The sequence below is a fragment of the Photinus pyralis genome, unplaced genomic scaffold (assembly GCF_008802855.1).
Source record: "Photinus pyralis isolate 1611_PpyrPB1 unplaced genomic scaffold, Ppyr1.3 Ppyr1.4_LG3b, whole genome shotgun sequence".
Classification (NCBI taxonomy): Eukaryota; Metazoa; Arthropoda; class Insecta; order Coleoptera; family Lampyridae; genus Photinus; species Photinus pyralis.
This window is the reverse complement of record NW_022170510.1, coordinates 15,420,187-15,438,713: the sequence shown is the minus strand read 5'-3', so window position 1 is coordinate 15,438,713 and position 18,527 is coordinate 15,420,187. Positions and strand designations below refer to the sequence as shown.

Genomic DNA, 18,527 nt, shown 5'->3' with positions numbered 1-18,527 from the left:
TAAAGCGCATTTTTTAACCGAAATAGCTTTTGTTTTGACATCACTAATTGATATATTTCTTGCAGACGTCTCAATCGCCCTTTGTGAGTACCACGAACTTATAAATTAAGATGGACTGTTAATGCTGAATTGACAAATGACACCTACATGGGGGCCGCCATGATGTGCACTCACATGGCGCGAAATTCAAATCAACTAATAAACAATTCCCCTAGAAAATAACTAGAATGTGCACATCATGGCGGCGCCCATGCTAGGGCCATTTGTACCTCTATGCAACTGTTTGATCAGCGGTCCATCTTAATTTATAAGTTCGTGTGAGTACCCTCTTCCGACAATCCGATCTTGAGGTATAATGGAATATACCTGATCACGATAAGAGGTTGAGGAGGAGGGCTATGGTTGGTAGAAATTAATTCCTTTCGTTGAGACTCTTTTCATTAGAGTATCATGATGAAGGATAAAACCAGTTCCACCCCCCCCCACCCTCTGATCTCGAAAATGAGTCGCCCGGAAAAGCTATAGTTTGTACAAATCAGTTCCTTTGATGAGACCTAAGCGTTCACTTGGCCCCAGGCTTAGCCCCCATTTGATTTTTCCTCTTATCTCCGAAACCAAAAAGGCACAAACGATGAGTATGAAAGCACCATTAAACACAATCGAAGTACTACGCAATACCGTCGATGAACTATCAAAAAGTTTAATTTTTGGGAGGGCTAAGCGTTCACTTAGCCCCCATTTGATTTTTTCGATTATCTCCAAAACCAAAAAAGCACAAACGGTGCGCATAAATGCACATTGCACAATTGAGGCACAATACATAAAAAAAATTGGTTCATTTTTGGGCTAATGGGGGGCTAAGTGAACGGACCCTATGATAAATGTATGTTCTCTTGATTTATTTTTTGACGGTAAAAAACATTCCATTGAATGGGATTGACGACTGCGTCTCTTGCTATGGAAATTCATAATAGCTTTGAAATTTCTTATTCTATCCGTAAACTCGAGAACTTAAGCCGTTCTCTGCATACGACTAGGAAAGCGCTTCAATAGAAATTATATGGGTCGAATAGCGTGTCTAGGTGTTGGACTTAGTATAACATTTTGAGTAAATTGGATTCTATACCGTGTTGTTAGGTGCCGATGTAAAGATAAAGGACACATCTATGCCTCTATTGTAATTGTAATTTTTGATTTAATACTCGAATTTTGCATAAATAATTGTAGAAGTACTTGATATTTATGGTATTTTCAGGTGCCGTAATTATTAATATTTAAAAAATATCAAAAATATGTTACAAGAGAGACGTAGAAAAAGGTTTAGAAGCAAACGTGCCGGCATGGCGTTTTCGAGTCTTCGTTTCGTAAAAGTGCAATACAATTTCTTTCATGAAGCCGATTTAAAAAACCTTTCATTTCACATCATAATAGATTATATTGCACTTCTCTCATTTGAATTTTAAAGTTGTTGTTTAAAGTAGTACTTAATTCCAAATTTTGTCTCAAAACATGTTATTTGTGCATTTATATACGGAAACAGCAATTAAACAATATCTGTAAATGCTCGCACAACTGAGACTGACAGTATATTGCATATTCTGAAATATCCCAAAACACTGTCTATAGGTACAATAATAGTAAAGTTTAATTTCGATCTTAAAGTCTACATAAGGTAAGATCGTTGGAATCAAGATTTACTTGTAAGTTGATAACTTTGACGTCATTTCCTAAGAGGTGTGCAAATAATAACATGTATTACGTAAGCATAAGTTTGTAAATACAGAGATAATATTGCAATACGATACGATCTTCACCTGCTGTTATAACTCCCACGCAGTCTACGAGATAAGTACGCGAAAGTAGCGTCATCTAAAGAAATCTAATCACTTTGATTCAGTTGAGTAGGTGGTATAAACCCTCGATTAAAATTTAGTTACTTTTAATAAGCGGAGTTTGTCCCAGAGGGCAACCTACGGAGAAACTCCGTTAAAGTGGACCCTTCAAAAAGCATTGCGTTGTCTTTCTATTCAGATTTTTATTCAATGTTTAAGTAAATATACTGTCACGTTTTCGCAATGATGTCTGTAAAAATTTAAGGTAGATGCGACTAATTTCTGTGCGGTCTTATAACTTTATTGAACTCATGAGCGAACTCAAGGAGGTTTTCTTGTTGGAAACCTAGATCAGAAGAAGCGAGACAAATTTTAATTGATTTATCTGAAAGTCTGTCCAATACCAATAATTGATACAGACGGATGGCATGTAATCTAAGGGCACAATTTTAACACGCATTCAATGCAAGTAGAAACTAAATTGCACAAAGGCAATTTCCATTAAGACTAATGTAATTAATTTTCTATCCGCACGTACTCTTTCCTTCTACATCAAAGTAAAGGAAAACAACTGTTAATGAAAATGAACAAACCATTCATGGAAAACTAAAACAAAAAACGCTTTATTTCGCAACGCTGTGAAAAAGTGCATGGCGCGTTCATCACGCCTAGGGGATCTTCATACTCGTAATTGATTTACATTGCACTGCCGATTTTGCTTTCCTCGATTTACATTGAATATCTTTCTGTATATCTTCGAATTTGTTTCCGTGCAACTCCAATTTTAATGCGTTTCAAGTGGAAAAGGAAAATTTTTAACATTGAAAATGTTTTCGTATATATGGGTGCGAGTATGGGTGCCAAGTTACAAGTTTCGTTCAAGACCAAAAGACAACGGTGTCGCATCAAGTGACAATTTTATTGTTTGATATGCTCGTCAAGTAATGACGCTTCACTTTGACCAGAGCCTCGAGCAGAGTATTATTCACGTACGTGTTTCAAGATATCATTGTGTGTTAAAACCGAGGGGGACGTTTTTTTCCGATTGTATTGTATATCTACACCGTTTAGGATTAATGAAAAATTTAAATGTGAAAGAACACTCAATACTATTTTCCTGCAGGCCAGGCATAAAATGCTTTCTTTAATTAACTCACAATGAAATTCCGCATCTTCCTTTTGCCTTTTAAAAGTTTGTAATGTTCTTGTCCTTCATAATTTAAATATACCGTCACTTAAATTACTATTTTTCACTCAACGCTTAAATGATGTTCTTCTTTCTTACGCCATCTATGGATTTTCTACGTAAACCCGTTTAGTTTAGATGATAAGTTAGTTCTGTAGTAGAGTTGTTATTACCTTAGTTTCTTTATTATTGCCGGTAGACGCCGTCCGAGTGTTATAGGTTTCATTGACTTACTTCACTATTTTGTCGCTAGAGTAGAGTTCACGCTATGTACCTTTCTGCACTTCAGTGGATTTCTTCTTAAATTTTGTCATGCTCACAAGCTGTACATGTTCCTTTTATGGAAGATTCTGCAGCCATAGTGGTTACCGGTAAAATTTTCTTGATTTTTAGTTACTGTACTTGTCTCATCATGAAAATTCATGTTAGTTTTTCAACTCGTTTTTGAATGTGCAGTAGTAGTTTTCTTAAAGTTAACGTCGTCACGATTATGCTTTTATATTACCGGTTTGCACGGGCGATAGTTGCCGAACAAAATTTTGCTTTTAGGTAGTTAACGTAAATTGAATTATTGGTTCTTATTAAGTGGTAATTACGGTTTCAGTAGGTATATAGATACCTGATTAGTGATCAAGCGAACTTACCTTAAGTGAAGTTCGATCATAATTATATGAAGTGTCCAATCCGAAGATATCACTTAGATTATACACCATGTAGTACACCCATGTAGTACTGTTGCGCACTATGTTTAAGATTAATATTTGAATTTCCCGCTACCCGCGTCTATCTTACTCGACCCACGCCCCTCTACGCTCATTCTTTAGAGATAAAAAGGAGAGGGCCGAATTATTGGCAAGGGGAAAAGACAAAGAGGGAGGGAGGGGAGTGATATCTTCGGATTGGACACTTCATATAATTATGATCGAACTTCACTTAAGGTAAGTTCGCTTGATCACTAATTATATATCAGTGTCCAATCCTCAATATCACTTAGATTATACACCATGTAGTTGTTTAGAGATCTGGATTAATTCGGCCCGTGCAAGCTGAGACAACTCTGTTGTCTTATAAAGTAACCTTTAATAACCGAATATCCTAACTAAACAGTGTAAACTGGTTGTGTATACAACCGAAACTATTCACCGAAATGAAATATGATAGTTTTCTTGTACTAGCTGCCCGGTGATGATAGGGTATTTGAGAGAGAAAGCCCATGCCTATAAGCCGCAGAAGTGGATGCATGACGGAACGAATGCGGCTTGAAACCATTTGTATCCAATCCAGCCGTAAGCAATGTGTTTTTAATCCAGCGACTGATGGATTGTTTGGTAGCGGTTTTATAAGGCTCTTTAAAAGTAATAAACAGGTAGTCCTGATTCGGAGTCTGAAGGGGTTTTGTGGCCTCTATGTAGTCAATCAAAGTAGTAGCTACACAGAGTAAGGGATTTTCAGCAAATCTTGGTATTTGCAGACAAGGCTGAGATCGATTGGAACCCGACGTTTTAACGGGGCCAGTGATAGGAATCTGTATGCCCTGTGCAGAGGTATGTATGTTTGATAATTTGATTAACTGGATTGTCTGAAGGCGATGGCCTGTGGCCAGAGCTAACAAAGTAACTAGGTTGGCTGACAAATCCTTCAGGGTTAAAGTAAAATTAGGTCCGAGTTTCTGAAGGTACTCAAGCACAACGTTAGGGTCCCAGGTGCTATTATAACGCGGTTTCGAAGATCTTAATCTAGAGATTCCTTTCATAAAGCGCGAAAGACGCGCATCGTTTGACAGCGGTTGCAAATTAATAAGCGCCAACGCGGAGCGATGGGAATTCATGCTACCGTACTGGAGATTGTTTCCCTCGAACACCCGCTGTAAAAATTCTATTATGGAGGGTGCTTGATAAGGAGAGAGAGATCGTTCGCTGCAGAAGTTCCACCACTGTCGATAAGTTGTTTCATACTGTCGCATGGTCGAGGCGGAGATGGATTCTACCATGGTGTCGATGGCACAGTCCGGGACTTCTTTCTTGCGAAAAGCTTCGCAGATAAGTGCGCGGCCACCAGGGTAAGTGTGCTTGACAGCGGATGTTGGTGACTAAAAATAGAAGATAACGTATAAGTTTTTGGAGGAAAAACTTCTGCCTTTTTGGTTAACTCTTGGAACAACGGGTACCAAGGTTACCCTGGCCAAAGAGGTACGACTAAAATACCCTTCAGCTCGATCCTGGATAAGTTTTTGTAGATCTCGTAAAATAAGAGAAAACGGCGGAAACGCGTAAAAAAACTTGTTGGTCCACCTTACGGTAAAGGCATCGACTGCCCACGCTCCAGGATCTGGTCTCCAAGAGACTTACTTTTCACATTTGAAATTGTGGTGGGACGCGAAAAGATCTATCGAAGGCTTTCCTAGAGAATGGCTAATTATATCGAAAGTGGTTTCGTCAAGCGACCATTCGGTATCAGTTGGGAGGACGCGAGAGGCTCTATCAGCCCTCCAATTATTTTGGGAGCTCATGTGTGACGCGAACAACCAAATATGGCGGTGTTCGCACCATTGCCAAATGTCGCGTAATAAGCGGCTAAGAGCAGGATATTGAATGCCCCCAATTTTGTTGATGTACCCGAGAGCTGTGGTGTTATCAGTCCGAATTAGTACATTAACCCTTGTCGAATCCTATACAAAAGATTGTAGGCCATAAAAAATAGCGAGAAGTTCGAGGATGTTGATGTGGTACGTTTTTTCCTTTGGGGACCACCAGCCGTGAGTGTTTGTGTATTACAACAGGCGCCCCACCCAGTCAATGAAGCGTCTGTATATAACTCCACATCAAAAGCATCTTGGGGAAGATCGTTAGAGGCATCTAAACAGTTTGGCTCCACCAGCGTATGTCCTTAAACGCAGTTGATGTCAAAGTGACAAGCGCGTTGTAATTTTCGTGACTGGCAAGAAGTGCTAGATATTGTTCTCTAGCTAATAATTTTGTATAGAGCCAACCGTACTTTGTAGCGGGCCATACCGCAACAAGCGAACCAATGAGAGTTGCTAACGCGCGAATGGAACAACTAGAATTCTTTATTCGATTGTCAATTAAAAGTTTTAAGTGGCTAGCTTTCTCATAGGGGAGTTCAAGCTGCATTGTTGAACTGTTAAATATAAATCCCAGAAACTGTTGCCTCTGGCTAGGTACTAGCGAACTTTTATCGTAGTTTATGAGGAACCCTAAAGTGGTAAGAACGTTTAGGGTATACGCGACGTTTTGTGTGCAATCCTCTTTGGTCTTACCAAAGATTAAAAAATCGTCTAGATAGTTCACGCAGGAGATGCCCTGTTGTCGTAGATGTGAGACTACAGGTTTCAAAAGCTTGGTAAAACAATAAGGCGCGGAACACAGACCAAACGGAAGACAAGTGAACTCAAACAGATTATCCTCAAAAGCGAAACGCAAATAACCCCGTGGTGAGGGGCTACCGGTACTAAAAAAAAATAGGCGTCTTTCAGGTCGATTGAGGTCATGAACGCGTTCCTATGTAACAACCGCGACGCCGTACGATAGTCTTCCATTTTGAAATGAGAAGTAGAGACAAACTCGTTAAGTGCTTTTAGATTTAAAATAAATCTTTGTGTACCATTTGGTTTAGTTCGCAAAAAGATACTAGAGATAAACTGGTTTTTCCAAGGAGTGCAGGGTTGTATAGCCCCTAGAGCTAGTAAGTCTTTGATTGCGGACTGTGTGTGTAACCTCTCTAATTTAGATAAGGTTTTGTAGACCGGTCGCTGTTGCGACGGTTTTGACGAAAACGGAAAGCAATATCCTTTTATCCAAGACAGAGGCTGAGAGTAAGTCGTAATTTTGGTCCAGGTGTGGTAAAAAATTTTAAGCGACCAGCGGGCAGCAATGTACGTACCTCTACTGTCGACGTTTGTAATGGTAACGTGTTTTTGAGGGCTGGCCCTTCTCTGGCTGAGCTCTGCCCGTTGAGCGAGCCGGGCGGTTGCGGTTTAACGGCCCGCTATTAAGGCCGGCTAAGGTTAGCGCTCTCTCCTCCCTTTTCCCCCCTGCCTAGCTTTGGAAAAGTCCGTCTGGACGAAACAGTGGAGGAGTGTGATACCGGCGGGGCCTTTAAGTCCTTCCCAGCTTTAGCCACTAATTTTGCAGCTTTTATTTGCTCTCCTAACTCGTTTCCAAAGAGAAACTGAAGCGGAGTAGATTTCTCGACTATAACCTTCACTGATTTGCTTAGAGAAGGATAAATGAGAGTACGCCGGAGTGACATTTGATGGAGAAGGTCTAAATGTATGCGACTTGCATCACTCAATCCTGCCAATAAGCGAGCTGTCAGATCTTGGGAAATAATTTCTTTACTCTCAAGAATTAAATGAACAGCCGAGGCTAAGGCCGAGCTACCGTGACTTAGTTGTGTCTGCAGTTGCAAGTATGCATTGTCACGTTTTAGGTTAGGTCCCGACAAAATAGAACAAATCTCCGGATTAAGAATTGGTGGGGTCAAAGCGACGCAATTCGATGGCAACTGATAAGAGTCGCGCTCCGAAGAAAACAGGCCATTAGCAATCACATGACTCCTACGGGAGTTTAAAGCTTCGTGAAGGTTGAATGGCGCCGGGGTGTTTTGTCGGGGATCCTCTCCTAAGACCTGCAAAAAACCTCCGGCAAATCGTCTTCATTATGAATTTGTAAACAGGAGACTCCCTGTCGTCAAAATCGGGAGGATCTGGAGCCCCCTCGCTGGAGGTTAGAGTCGCAGCTGGCGCCATTTTGCGCGGAAAATGATCAACCAGTCGTTCAGCGCTTGTCGAATCGTGCAAGAAACGATCTGCGCTATGTCTCGGTGACTGCGCGCCGGTCGGGCTGCGATAATCACGAGCACGGCATTACCTTTGTGTTGCCGAAGGTTTTGGGTCTTCTATAACGCCGGCGGCGAAGGGAGCTGCGAGAACAAGAACGGCGCGGCGTTTACTTCGAAAACGTGACGATCACGATGGCGGCGTTTGACCTTGCGAAGCTTACGTTCCAACTTACATAAACGTTTTGCCAAATCTTGTTTTGAAATATTAGCCTCCGAGTCGCTAGAAATGTCCTCTGAGGGACTCATAACTAAAACCCTAAAAACCTAAGGGCAAAAGGAATTAGAAGTTAAAACTTACACTTAAAAACATAAGAAGTGAGGAGCTAACACGATGTGTACGCAACGAGCACTAAAAGGTGAATGAGCGTAGAGGGGCGTGGGTCGAGTAAGATAGACGCGGGTAGCGGGAAATTCAAATATTAATCTTTAAACATAGTGCGCAACAGTACTACATGGGTGTACTACATGGTGTATAATCTAAGTGATATTGAGGATTGGACACTGATATATAATACGGTCGTATACGTAACTTTAAAGTTACACACATTGCTGAAAATCTTGTACTAATAATGGCGTTTAATTCTTTACGTCGATTATTTTAGAACGCGCTTGTGCTGTTACTGTAACTTCTGGGTATCCAGCTTTGAAAATCTTTTCAGTTCCCAGGGAGTTTCTAGCACTTCACCCTTCAATATAATATCTTCGTGGCAAGAACATCGATCTGCAGATGACAGAACAAAAAATTATTCCTTCTACGGTCGCAGATTGTGCACTCGAATTTGTTTGGGAAACACACGATTTGTTTTTAAAACTTCAAAAAACAAAAAACCCTGTTTTCTAAAAATTACAAAAATTAAGGATGTTTAAACTCCTCGCAGCCCCACTCCCCATATGACAGGAAACCCCCCCCCCTTCACCGGGTTAAACCTACCCTTGCGTATACCCTTTCCTTAATTTACCAATACACCACTGACTATATTCCATACATAATGGAAACCGTGTATATATCATTCTACCGGCTACTCCTAATTGGGTTTTTCTGCATTTTCCTCCTAATTCGTAAGGTAAATACCGGAGTAGTATAGACCAACTGAAGACCACCTCTAAAAAATAATTAAGTTATTGCATCCGATCGGACTGTTAGAATTTTGATAACTTTGTATACCGTTTTTAATTATATCAATAACGGCAACGCGATAAAAAGTGCAAATATTTGCAAAATGAAAACAGAATACAATGAGTTTATTTTAAATATCATAATTTCCATTAGTAAAATTTGATCGATATTCATAGAACCTAGATTCGCTATACTGTAGTCCCGCTAGTAATGTTTAACTGTAACTTGTCTTATTACTTTTTACATATTCATTTAATAAATCACTTTAAAACAGTTTCCGTTAATTTTATAAAAGACCTAATTCTGCAACTTTGAGGTATCACTATAATCCTATACGTTTCGCTAGAAATGTATTAATTGCTGGCCAACTAAAACTGTAAACATCGTTTTCGGCCAACAGCCAATTAACTTTTAGTCTTTTAAGTTTTATATTTAAAAAATTTCAAGGTAGTTAGTACGTGTGACTAAAAGTTTGTTAACGGGAGTTGTTTGGCTACCACAGCTTTATGGCATTAGGTCCGCTATTTTGTCGCGACCTACCACTTTGTCTTACCCACCTAATTAATTTAATATTAGAAAATAATAATAAAGTGATCGTCCGTGGCTTTTACACAATAGATTTCCCACCATCTTCGTATATTGTTAATCGATTTCTTCTTTGCAAATGTTGAATAATCACGATTATTTCTGCGAAACATTAAGAAATAATTAACTGTTAAAAAACATCGCATCGTGTAATAACGCCACTCTATGTAAATGAAACGTGCAAGACGGAATACTTTATGTGAGATCCGAGATGCGCTATTACAAAAGCAGTCAATAGGACGATCTCGATTGTGGTTAAACTGGAAACCTCAATTCTAATTGCCACCGGAGGAAATAAAAAAGAAACGCTCCTCATCGTCACGCGCCTTAAAGCGGTTTGCGATAATTAAATACAGTTAATTGAATGCCAATATTTAGATCACCCTTAACGAAAAAGACGAAGAGTAATCCTATACAAATGAGCAAATATCAATTTACACGAAGATGAAGTAATTCTAGTCCGTGAGATTCGTTCCACTTTCTTTTAAAAATTTATTCCATACTTGCATTATCCCCTGCTAATTGCCCTTGATTGAAGAATGAATGGAAAAAGTCTGCACTCGGACTACTCTACACCAGAAAATTGATTTATCCGTGTGATGAAGACGTTTTTTGTTTAACATTTTTGCTGAAATATTTACAGATTACAAATTGCGGTCGGTCTTCAATTAAATTATTTTGACTATATTCGTGTGCGCCATTTTTCTTACTTATGGGAATATTTGATGATGAAACCATAGATGCCTGTAGTAAAGAAAAACATAGCTCTATAGCTATGACATTTTGAGAAGTACTGATCAATGCATGGAAAATGCGTTAAAGTTACTCGCCTTACGGTGAAAATGTTTTTACTTGTATTAGTCACCCTTTATGAATGACTCGTACCAACTGAAGTTAAATGATTTAATAAAGTAACCATCCAAGTTCAGGAAATTAACCCACTTTCAATTATATTTCACTTACCGTGTTTTAGAGGTTGTTGCAATAAAGGAATGAAGAAATGTTCCTTCTAACCTAAATTTAGCGTCTGTTGTTCGAAATTTTTCGCTTAATTATGAAAAGAGCTCTCTATAGTGCGATTCATTAGAGTTCAGTATTGGTTTTATAGAAGGTAGGGTTGCCAAATGTGTTGGTATCTCACAAAAGACCCTAGTTGTAGAAACCTATCAGCATAACAATGGCAGGTGCCATTAAGTACCGATAATAAATTAATACAATACATCTATTTCAAGGAAAGAAACAATTTTGTTAAAAGTTATGTAACTTCAACATTAGAAGCAGGTAAAGGAATTGTGACAACGCTGTGTAATTTACGTCCATAAGAATAACATTGCTCTATGATGTACATACTGAACCTTAAGTTTGAATCGCACTGAAAGGTCCCTTTCGTTGAGACGTTTAATTAGAATACAATGGGAGATAAAATTAATTTTTGTTCCCCCCCCCCCCCCCCCCCCAGTATGTTTCGTTTCCATTGCGTACTCTTTGGCGTATTTTTCATAGAAACAATTATTATAAGTATGAAATCAACCGTCTTATTTGTGTAAGGATCTTCATCGTTTGGGATTGGGATCTTATAAGAAAAAAATAAAATGTAAAAAATTGAATTGAATTGAAGACTCAGATTTTTATGTTTGTCGAGCAATTTTGTTGAAATGTTGACAGTAGATCCTAGTATTAGAACATTTGATGAAAAAACATGAATTTCGTCTAATTGAAGGTTGAGATCTAAGCTCTGGGACCTTGTGAAAGGCTACGGTTGTTTTGTTCACTATGGGAATTTTAATTAGATATATACTTTAAATTCAAAGTGAAACTACGTGCCCTATTAAAAATTGTACGCACATATCCACTTTCAGAAGATATTTTTGTTAAGTCTGGCTAGCTATAGGACAGTGACTGCAATATGGCGTCTGTATTGGAGATTATACAATGGGCGTTATCGTTATCATCTTTTTTAAACGCCGTCTTACAAAGGACACAGATTTAATTTACCGTTTTGTTGTAATTTCCTTCTCTCTCACCCCGCTCCCCCTCTCTCTTGGATGGAGATTGCACTCAATCGAATAATCTCGGCTCGACTGTTGCCCCCCCCCCCCCCCCCCATTACCTACGCCTCTGGATACCGGAAAAAACACGAAAACAATTGTTTTTAATCACAAGATCTCTTGTCAACTTTTTTTGATCAAGTATTTGAACAACGTTCAATGTAGTCACGCATGACCGTTTTATGCGGATTTAGATATTGAAACAATAGATTGCTCCTTAGAACTGTCAAGGTATAGTACGTGCACTTGGAAGTAAAATGTTAGTAATTTACATTGGTTGCCATCCATTTACGAGTGAAATACGCTTTTGAAGTAAACAGAAATTGATTATTTATCCGAAAGGCAGCGTATTGAAATTGTTCACTGGTTTCGATATCTAGATGAGCATAAAACGGTCATGGGCCACTAGATTAATTAAATTCTTGAACGTTGTTGAAATACACCTATGCGCAGTTTTTTTCGGTTTTCTCAAAATTTTTACAATGGAAGGGTATTATCATTTTACATTTTTGAAACGAGAATAAGACCCTATCAAATAAGTTAGCAAAATACAGATCTTGTCATTAAAACATTTTTTTATCTGTTGCGCTTTTGTTTTAAAAAAATTTTAAAAACAAAAAATTTCATGTGATAAAAATGAAATACCAAATAGCTCTTATTTCAAACATTTTTCGATAAAAGGGATATTTATAGATATATGTACTATACTCCATACTTTTCGGACATCCTAGGTATATATAATCGGTCACATTTTCCTATCCTACGCTCTAGTGCGAGGGGTTCGACAAGTGTCCGACAGGGGCAGGAGGTGTTAATATGCTTCTGCATTGAAAAGTCTTAACCAAAGAAACGGATTTTCATAATCATTTTCACCCTCTTCCCGCCACCGGACACGGATTGTCGGAAGAGGACAATCATTAAAGAAAAGTTGAACATCTAGCCCAGTCGTATCTGCGATTAGGGTTAAAACTTTCAATGTGAATATTTCAAGATCGGAGAATTACAAGTGGGTATTCACGAAGATATTGGTAGGGTCTACACGTGAATGGACTCTCGGGTATCCACAAAGATTGTGTCTTCGAAGTTTTAATTCCTTGTTTATCTTACGTTTTACATAAAAGATTTTACTCGAATTGGTGATCTTCATTATTTTCTAATTTAACCCGTCCCACTCAGTCACGGGTTTTGAGGAAATTCGTTCTTCTGGATTTTTACGTGTAAAATTAACGAGGTTTAAGATACTAGTAAGGTCCGATCTTTCATATTTCAGTTAAACTTATTTGTTATACAGGGTCATTCTTGACGAGCGTCAGTTAGAAAGATATGGAAAACCTTTGAAAATTAAGCTAAACTGATAAGTCCTTTAAGGGTTTTGGCACATGATGAATTGAACTAAAATATTTTCAAAATGGCACCACTTCCGGAAATACCGGAAGTAGCCATCAACTTTGTTATTTTAAATAGGGACCCCCTATTTTTTCTACATTTTCGGATTCTACGTCGAATTTGGAGTACAACGATACCCCATAGTTGACCCTTTGCTCCAAGGGCTTCGCCGATATTCAAGTTTTTGTGTCAAAAATTGAATTTGCAGGGGTAATTTTAAAAATTTATTATTCGAAAACGGTGAGAGATATTGCAAAACAGTTTTCAATGCTTTATTAAGGAAAGATCGAATTTTCTTATGGTATGCGTAACAGTCTAAAAAAGTGAGACTACGTCACTTTTTCAAAGCTCTCAACTTTTAAACTTTTAAATATCCGTAACTCCATTTTTTCAAATGGCACCCCCATTTTGTTCTTCACCCTTGTTTTCCTTTTTCCCAGACCTTTAATTTGATGCAAAATGTCAAAAGCTGCTTCAAACGGTTTCCGAGATATTCCATGTTTTAGTTGCTTCTTGTGGAAAATTGATAAAAAAATTAAGTCGCTTGATGTTATTCTTTTGTTTTTATTCGCAATTCGCAAATTACTACAACATTTCACGAATAACGGTATCTTTCAAACAAAAATACAAAAAAAGGAAGCCTGTGGTAGACTCTGAAGAACAGGAAATAACTGTACTGGTGTATTTTGCTGCAAATCCAACTGCATCGCTTAATGATATCCAAAGAGAAATTGACATATCAGACACGAGTGCACAAAGAATGGCGCCACTTCCGCAAATGCCGGAAGTAGCCATCAATTTTGTTATTCTAAATAGGGACCTCCTATTTTTTTAATTTTTCGGATTCTACGTCGAATTTGGAGTATAACGGTACCGTTATTCCTGAAATTTTGTAGTAATTTGCGAATTGTAGCCTATGTGGGTTGCGCCTTGTCAGGCTATCTTTCGGAAAAAAGACGACAAGTCCTGGCAGCTATTCGATTACAATCACCATCTATTAATATTAAATTCACAAAATCTTCATTAGTGTAACCCAAACGAGCCATTATTGACCAGAAGTATAAGTTCAAACAGCGAAAAATTTGACGTTTAAACATTATCATAATAAAAACAAAAGAATAACATCAAGCGACTTAATTTTTTTATCAATTTTCCACAAGAAGTAACTAAAACATGGAATATCTCGGAAACCGTTTGAAGCAGCTTTTGACATTTTGCATCAAATTAAAGGTCTGGGAAAAAGGAAAACAAGGGTGAAGAACAAAATGGGGGGTGCCATTTGAAAAAATAGAATTACGGATATTTAAAAGTTTAAAAGTTGAGAGCTTTGAAAAAGTTACGTAGTCTCACTTTTTTAGACTGTTACGCATACTATAAGAAAATTCGATCTTTCCTTAATAAAGCATTGAAAACTGTTTTGCAATATCTCTCACCGTTTTCGAATAATAAATTTTTAAAATTACCCCTGCAAATTCAATTTTTGACACAAAAACTTGAATATCGGCGAAGCCCTTGGAGCAAAGGGTCAACTATGGGGTATCGTTGTACTCCAAATTCGACGTAGAATCCGAAAATGTAGAAAAAATAGGGGGTCCCTATTTAAAATAACAAAGTTGATGGCTACTTCCGGTATTTCCGGAAGTGGTGCCATTTTGAAAATATTTTAGTTCAATTCATCATGTGCCAAAACCCTTAAAGAACTTATCAGTTTATCTTCATTTTCAAAGGTTTTCCATATCTTTCTAACTGACGCTCGTCAAGAATGACCCTGTATATTAAGCCTAAATGAAACATGGAAAAAATATTAGAATTTGAGGTGAAAGTGTTTGTAATGTCAATAACAATAACCGTTTACCGTAAGCTTTCACACTCAAAAATGTACACAAAACACACCAAAAATCACCTCATTTTCTTGTGGGGTTTTTTAAAAAACGAATAAGAAACACGAAGTGATTTGTTTTGCATAAAAGCCCACAACAAAACATCTTTGAAATCTTGTATGAGAAATATTGCACCATGAAAGCGGCTCGCTTCTTAAATATATTAGGATGGTAGTAGAAAGATTTCGACCATTGTATGTACGGAAATCGCTAATGACTGTATAAAACCACTTCTGAGGTAAAGAAAAAATTGTATAATGCAAACAGTTATGTATCCTATAAATTTTTTCATTTTCACATTGAAAATTACTGTCCTCAATCATCATGCAAAATTGTTATACTTTGAAACTGCAGGTTTACGAAATTTAAATTTCGTTGAGCCTTTTTCAATATAAATTGAATGGTAAAAAGTTAAACGTTTTTGTCGATATTGATTTCGTTTTATTGCGTGATTTAAAAAATGGAACAGGTTTAGGTTTCGTGCTTGAATATATTATGGAATATGGGCTACTACTTCTAAAACCGTTTTGTTAATATAAAACGGCTCTTATAGCTGTACATAATCAATTTGCTACATCCGTTTTTATTTCTAACTGGTGACAAGTTTGACATTAATGCCATGCAGTTGCAGCTCGTAAATCTTTTTTTTTTTGCAATTATTAAAGCCATTTCAATAAACAATAATAATTATTATTAAATATCTGTAAGGCATGTTAAAGGGGGACTAAAGGAAAGGTAAGTGTGAAGAAGCATCAATTCTGACCCCCCAACCCACTAACTAATTAGGTCAGATATTGCGGCCATAACGATGAGATTATCTCCCGTTGCGACGGGGTGCATTTCTCCGACGACCCACAATTTAAACTTGTGACCCAGTTGTGTGGGTGGATCTCTCTGTACGCTCTCTTTGTTTAGTCTCGGCTCGCGTAAGAAGTAGGTTAGTACGAGCAGCAGTGGGGTTCCTGTTCATTCGAACGTTCTCGGTAGTCGGTACCATCAGTAATTTTACGGCTGCAGTTGTAGACTTTCCGGCAATCGCGTTGGTACCTACGGTCGGCATGCGATGTCGTCTTACTATCGTTAAACATGAGCCCCGCTTCATCGGGTGCTCTAGAGGTCGAGCGGTATATCGGCGCTTACCTTATTTCTTCACAAAGCCGTTCAAAAGGAAATTCGACCAAGCACGTGCGTGACCAATTCCATCACAGAGAAGATTTCGTGCCTCGATTCAACACCCATCAGTCGCAAAGATGTAGATCGATCGATGGATGGGCAGGTGGCATACCTTTAATTTCGTTCGCCAATTACCAGCGACGTGGACAGTTTGTGAGGTTTCAAGAGAACTATCCACTATCACACCTTGCCGTTCACACACAAGGCGCTCCCTTAATTTTAAACAACAAACACAATCAGCGCAAGAATAAATCGAGCGCCGATAAAAACTATGTGAAAACACGTGGACCTAGTGCCAATTTTAAACCTAAGGATAATAGAGGTGTGGATGCAGTTAGTGTTAATAGTGATGAGAGTTCGGCGTCAACAAATTCCGAAAATAGTTTACCCAGGATTATTAAACCACGCAAACGGCGGAAAAAAGACAGAAAACCCAGCCATTTAATATGCCCTTTGGAAACTGAAGATTGCTTTTCAACAGACAGCGGGAGTCCAGAAATTAACACCACCGAAAACGAAATTATCGGCTCCCACCTGCCCTTCATCTTCAGTCGTCTTCATGTCTCAACCGGAGATCCATTGCCCGACAACATATCCAGAAGAAATCACCACACAGAGATCCAGGAAACTCCAAAGTTGCATCATAAGTTTGAAGACGTGGAGGAGCTATCAAAAGACCTAAACGAAAATCAACAGGCGAGTTTGTGTCAGTGCCGATATTGTGATCCAGCGGGACAAATTTGGGACGTACAGCGCCATTGTTATTCCCCATTTTTAACCACTCCCATACACCAAAGTGATTTTAATTTTCCTGATATTCAGGAGACTTCGACTAACCACTTTGATTTATCAAAATCTGTAAACATAAGTGATCGTGGTCTTTATTTAAAGGAAGATCAAATTGAAAGTAACACTTTTCCTTTACGATCCTCGAGGGACCTTGAAGTATCGACCGAAATTGTGACCTCACTTAATGGCCATCGTGATCTTGAAATTAAGTTCTTTACGACTCCCATCAGTTTAGAAAAATTCTAATTAGAAGAGTTTTTGAACTTGGTGATGTTAAACGTGTAAATAATTGCTTTCAGTTGCCTGTTTTTTGTTGGCTTTATAAAGTGATATTAAATGAATTTATATAAACGCATGCAGGTCAATATTTTATTTTTTTTTCTTATGATCTCCGCACTTAAACTTTGAAGTTATTGCAAAATACTACTATACTACTATTTACTATTAAAATTTGGTTATTTGTAAGAGTTCAAGATCCTTGAATTAATTAACAGGTGGAAGGTGAAAGTTGTCATATCCAAGATCTGGCGATTGAAGGTTAGCTAATTCCATACATGTTCGAAAGCTACCTTTTGGTTCCATTAAAAAGCCACTTAGTTAATTGATGATCTTCAGATAAAAAACTGCTCCTAAAGGTTCAGTCAAAATTCTGATACTCGCATTGTGCGTGGATTTTACCGGTACCCAATTAATTTTGCTTATCCAAACCTTTCACTTTGCAATTGCCCAGCTGCATTTCCGATCAGCCATCGACAAACTAAGTAATTCTTTATTATAAATATAATTATAAATGCGAAATACCTTGGAACATGATGTATAGACTTATATGGTAGTACATTTACAGGTTTATTTTTATAAGTACCTACTCGCTCACTTTTCTAAAATAAAAGAGAAATTCCAGCATCACGATATCTAAAGTGAAAATTATAGGAAGCAAAGAAATGTAAAATACTATACAAAAACAATACAACGCAATATCCAGGCATCCTTAGTGTTACCAACAGATATTGATGATCCTTTTTCCAATCCATGTAGTTTCGATCGCTGGTATTGATTGTCCAATGAAGTGATGGTATGGGAAACTATTTGTGGTTTCACCAAACATATTTTCAATTTCATGAGGTTTCCGATTGTGCTGGAAATTAACCAGTAAAATTATTAAAGTAAAAATACTAAAAGTATTAAATGTGTGTGCTACATGGAATTTTTTCAAAAATTTTTATTCTCTTTCAGTTTCAGTTCACCTTTAATGATAATAAACCCCTAGAGCCGATGAAAAAAAGGAGCAGAGCACTTTGATGTGACTCTACGGGGTCATTTGATTTGACCCATTTTTAATAGGCTTCTTACATGTTGTGCAAAGTTTGAACCGAATCGGCCCAAGCGGTTACCAGTTCTCGTGTTCACGGACAGACAGACAGACGTACACCATCGACTCCCCTATAAAGCTTGCATCGCTTTGCTCTGCGGCTTAAAAAAGGTATTGGTTTTTTAAAATACGCTGTTTCTAGTGTTGTAATGACTTGCAGTTGAGCTGCTTAGTAATAATAGTAGTAATAACATTTATTTGACATTCAGGTGACACCGTTTGGTTTCGTCTGGGTATAAAAAAAGTCGCAATTACTAGATATTTCCGCCCTTGTGAGTACCCTCCTTCGACACTCCGTTCTG

The 18,527-nt window shown here is 38.0% G+C and overlaps 3 protein-coding genes across 8 annotated transcripts in view; 1 reads left to right on the top strand and 2 right to left on the bottom strand.

The window, feature by feature from the left end:
- LOC116166312 (homeobox protein abdominal-B) overlaps positions 1-18,527 on the bottom strand; it is a 441,837-nt gene that overhangs the window by 285,390 nt on the left and 137,920 nt on the right. The window lies entirely within an intron of this gene.
- On the bottom strand, positions 3,658-8,222 carry LOC116166315. The gene is made up of 2 exons (XM_031481250.1): positions 8,177-8,222; positions 3,658-5,107 (listed from the first exon to the last, which is right to left on the bottom strand). Exons 1-2 carry the CDS (start codon positions 8,186-8,188, stop codon positions 4,190-4,192), a joined length of 930 nt encoding a protein of 309 aa, XP_031337110.1. The 5' UTR covers positions 8,189-8,222; the 3' UTR covers positions 3,658-4,189.
- LOC116166314 lies at positions 15,819-17,221 on the top strand. Its single transcript, XM_031481248.1, has one exon. The coding sequence runs from the start codon at positions 15,981-15,983 to the stop codon at positions 17,100-17,102; it is 1,122 nt and encodes a 373-aa protein (XP_031337108.1). The 5' UTR covers positions 15,819-15,980; the 3' UTR covers positions 17,103-17,221.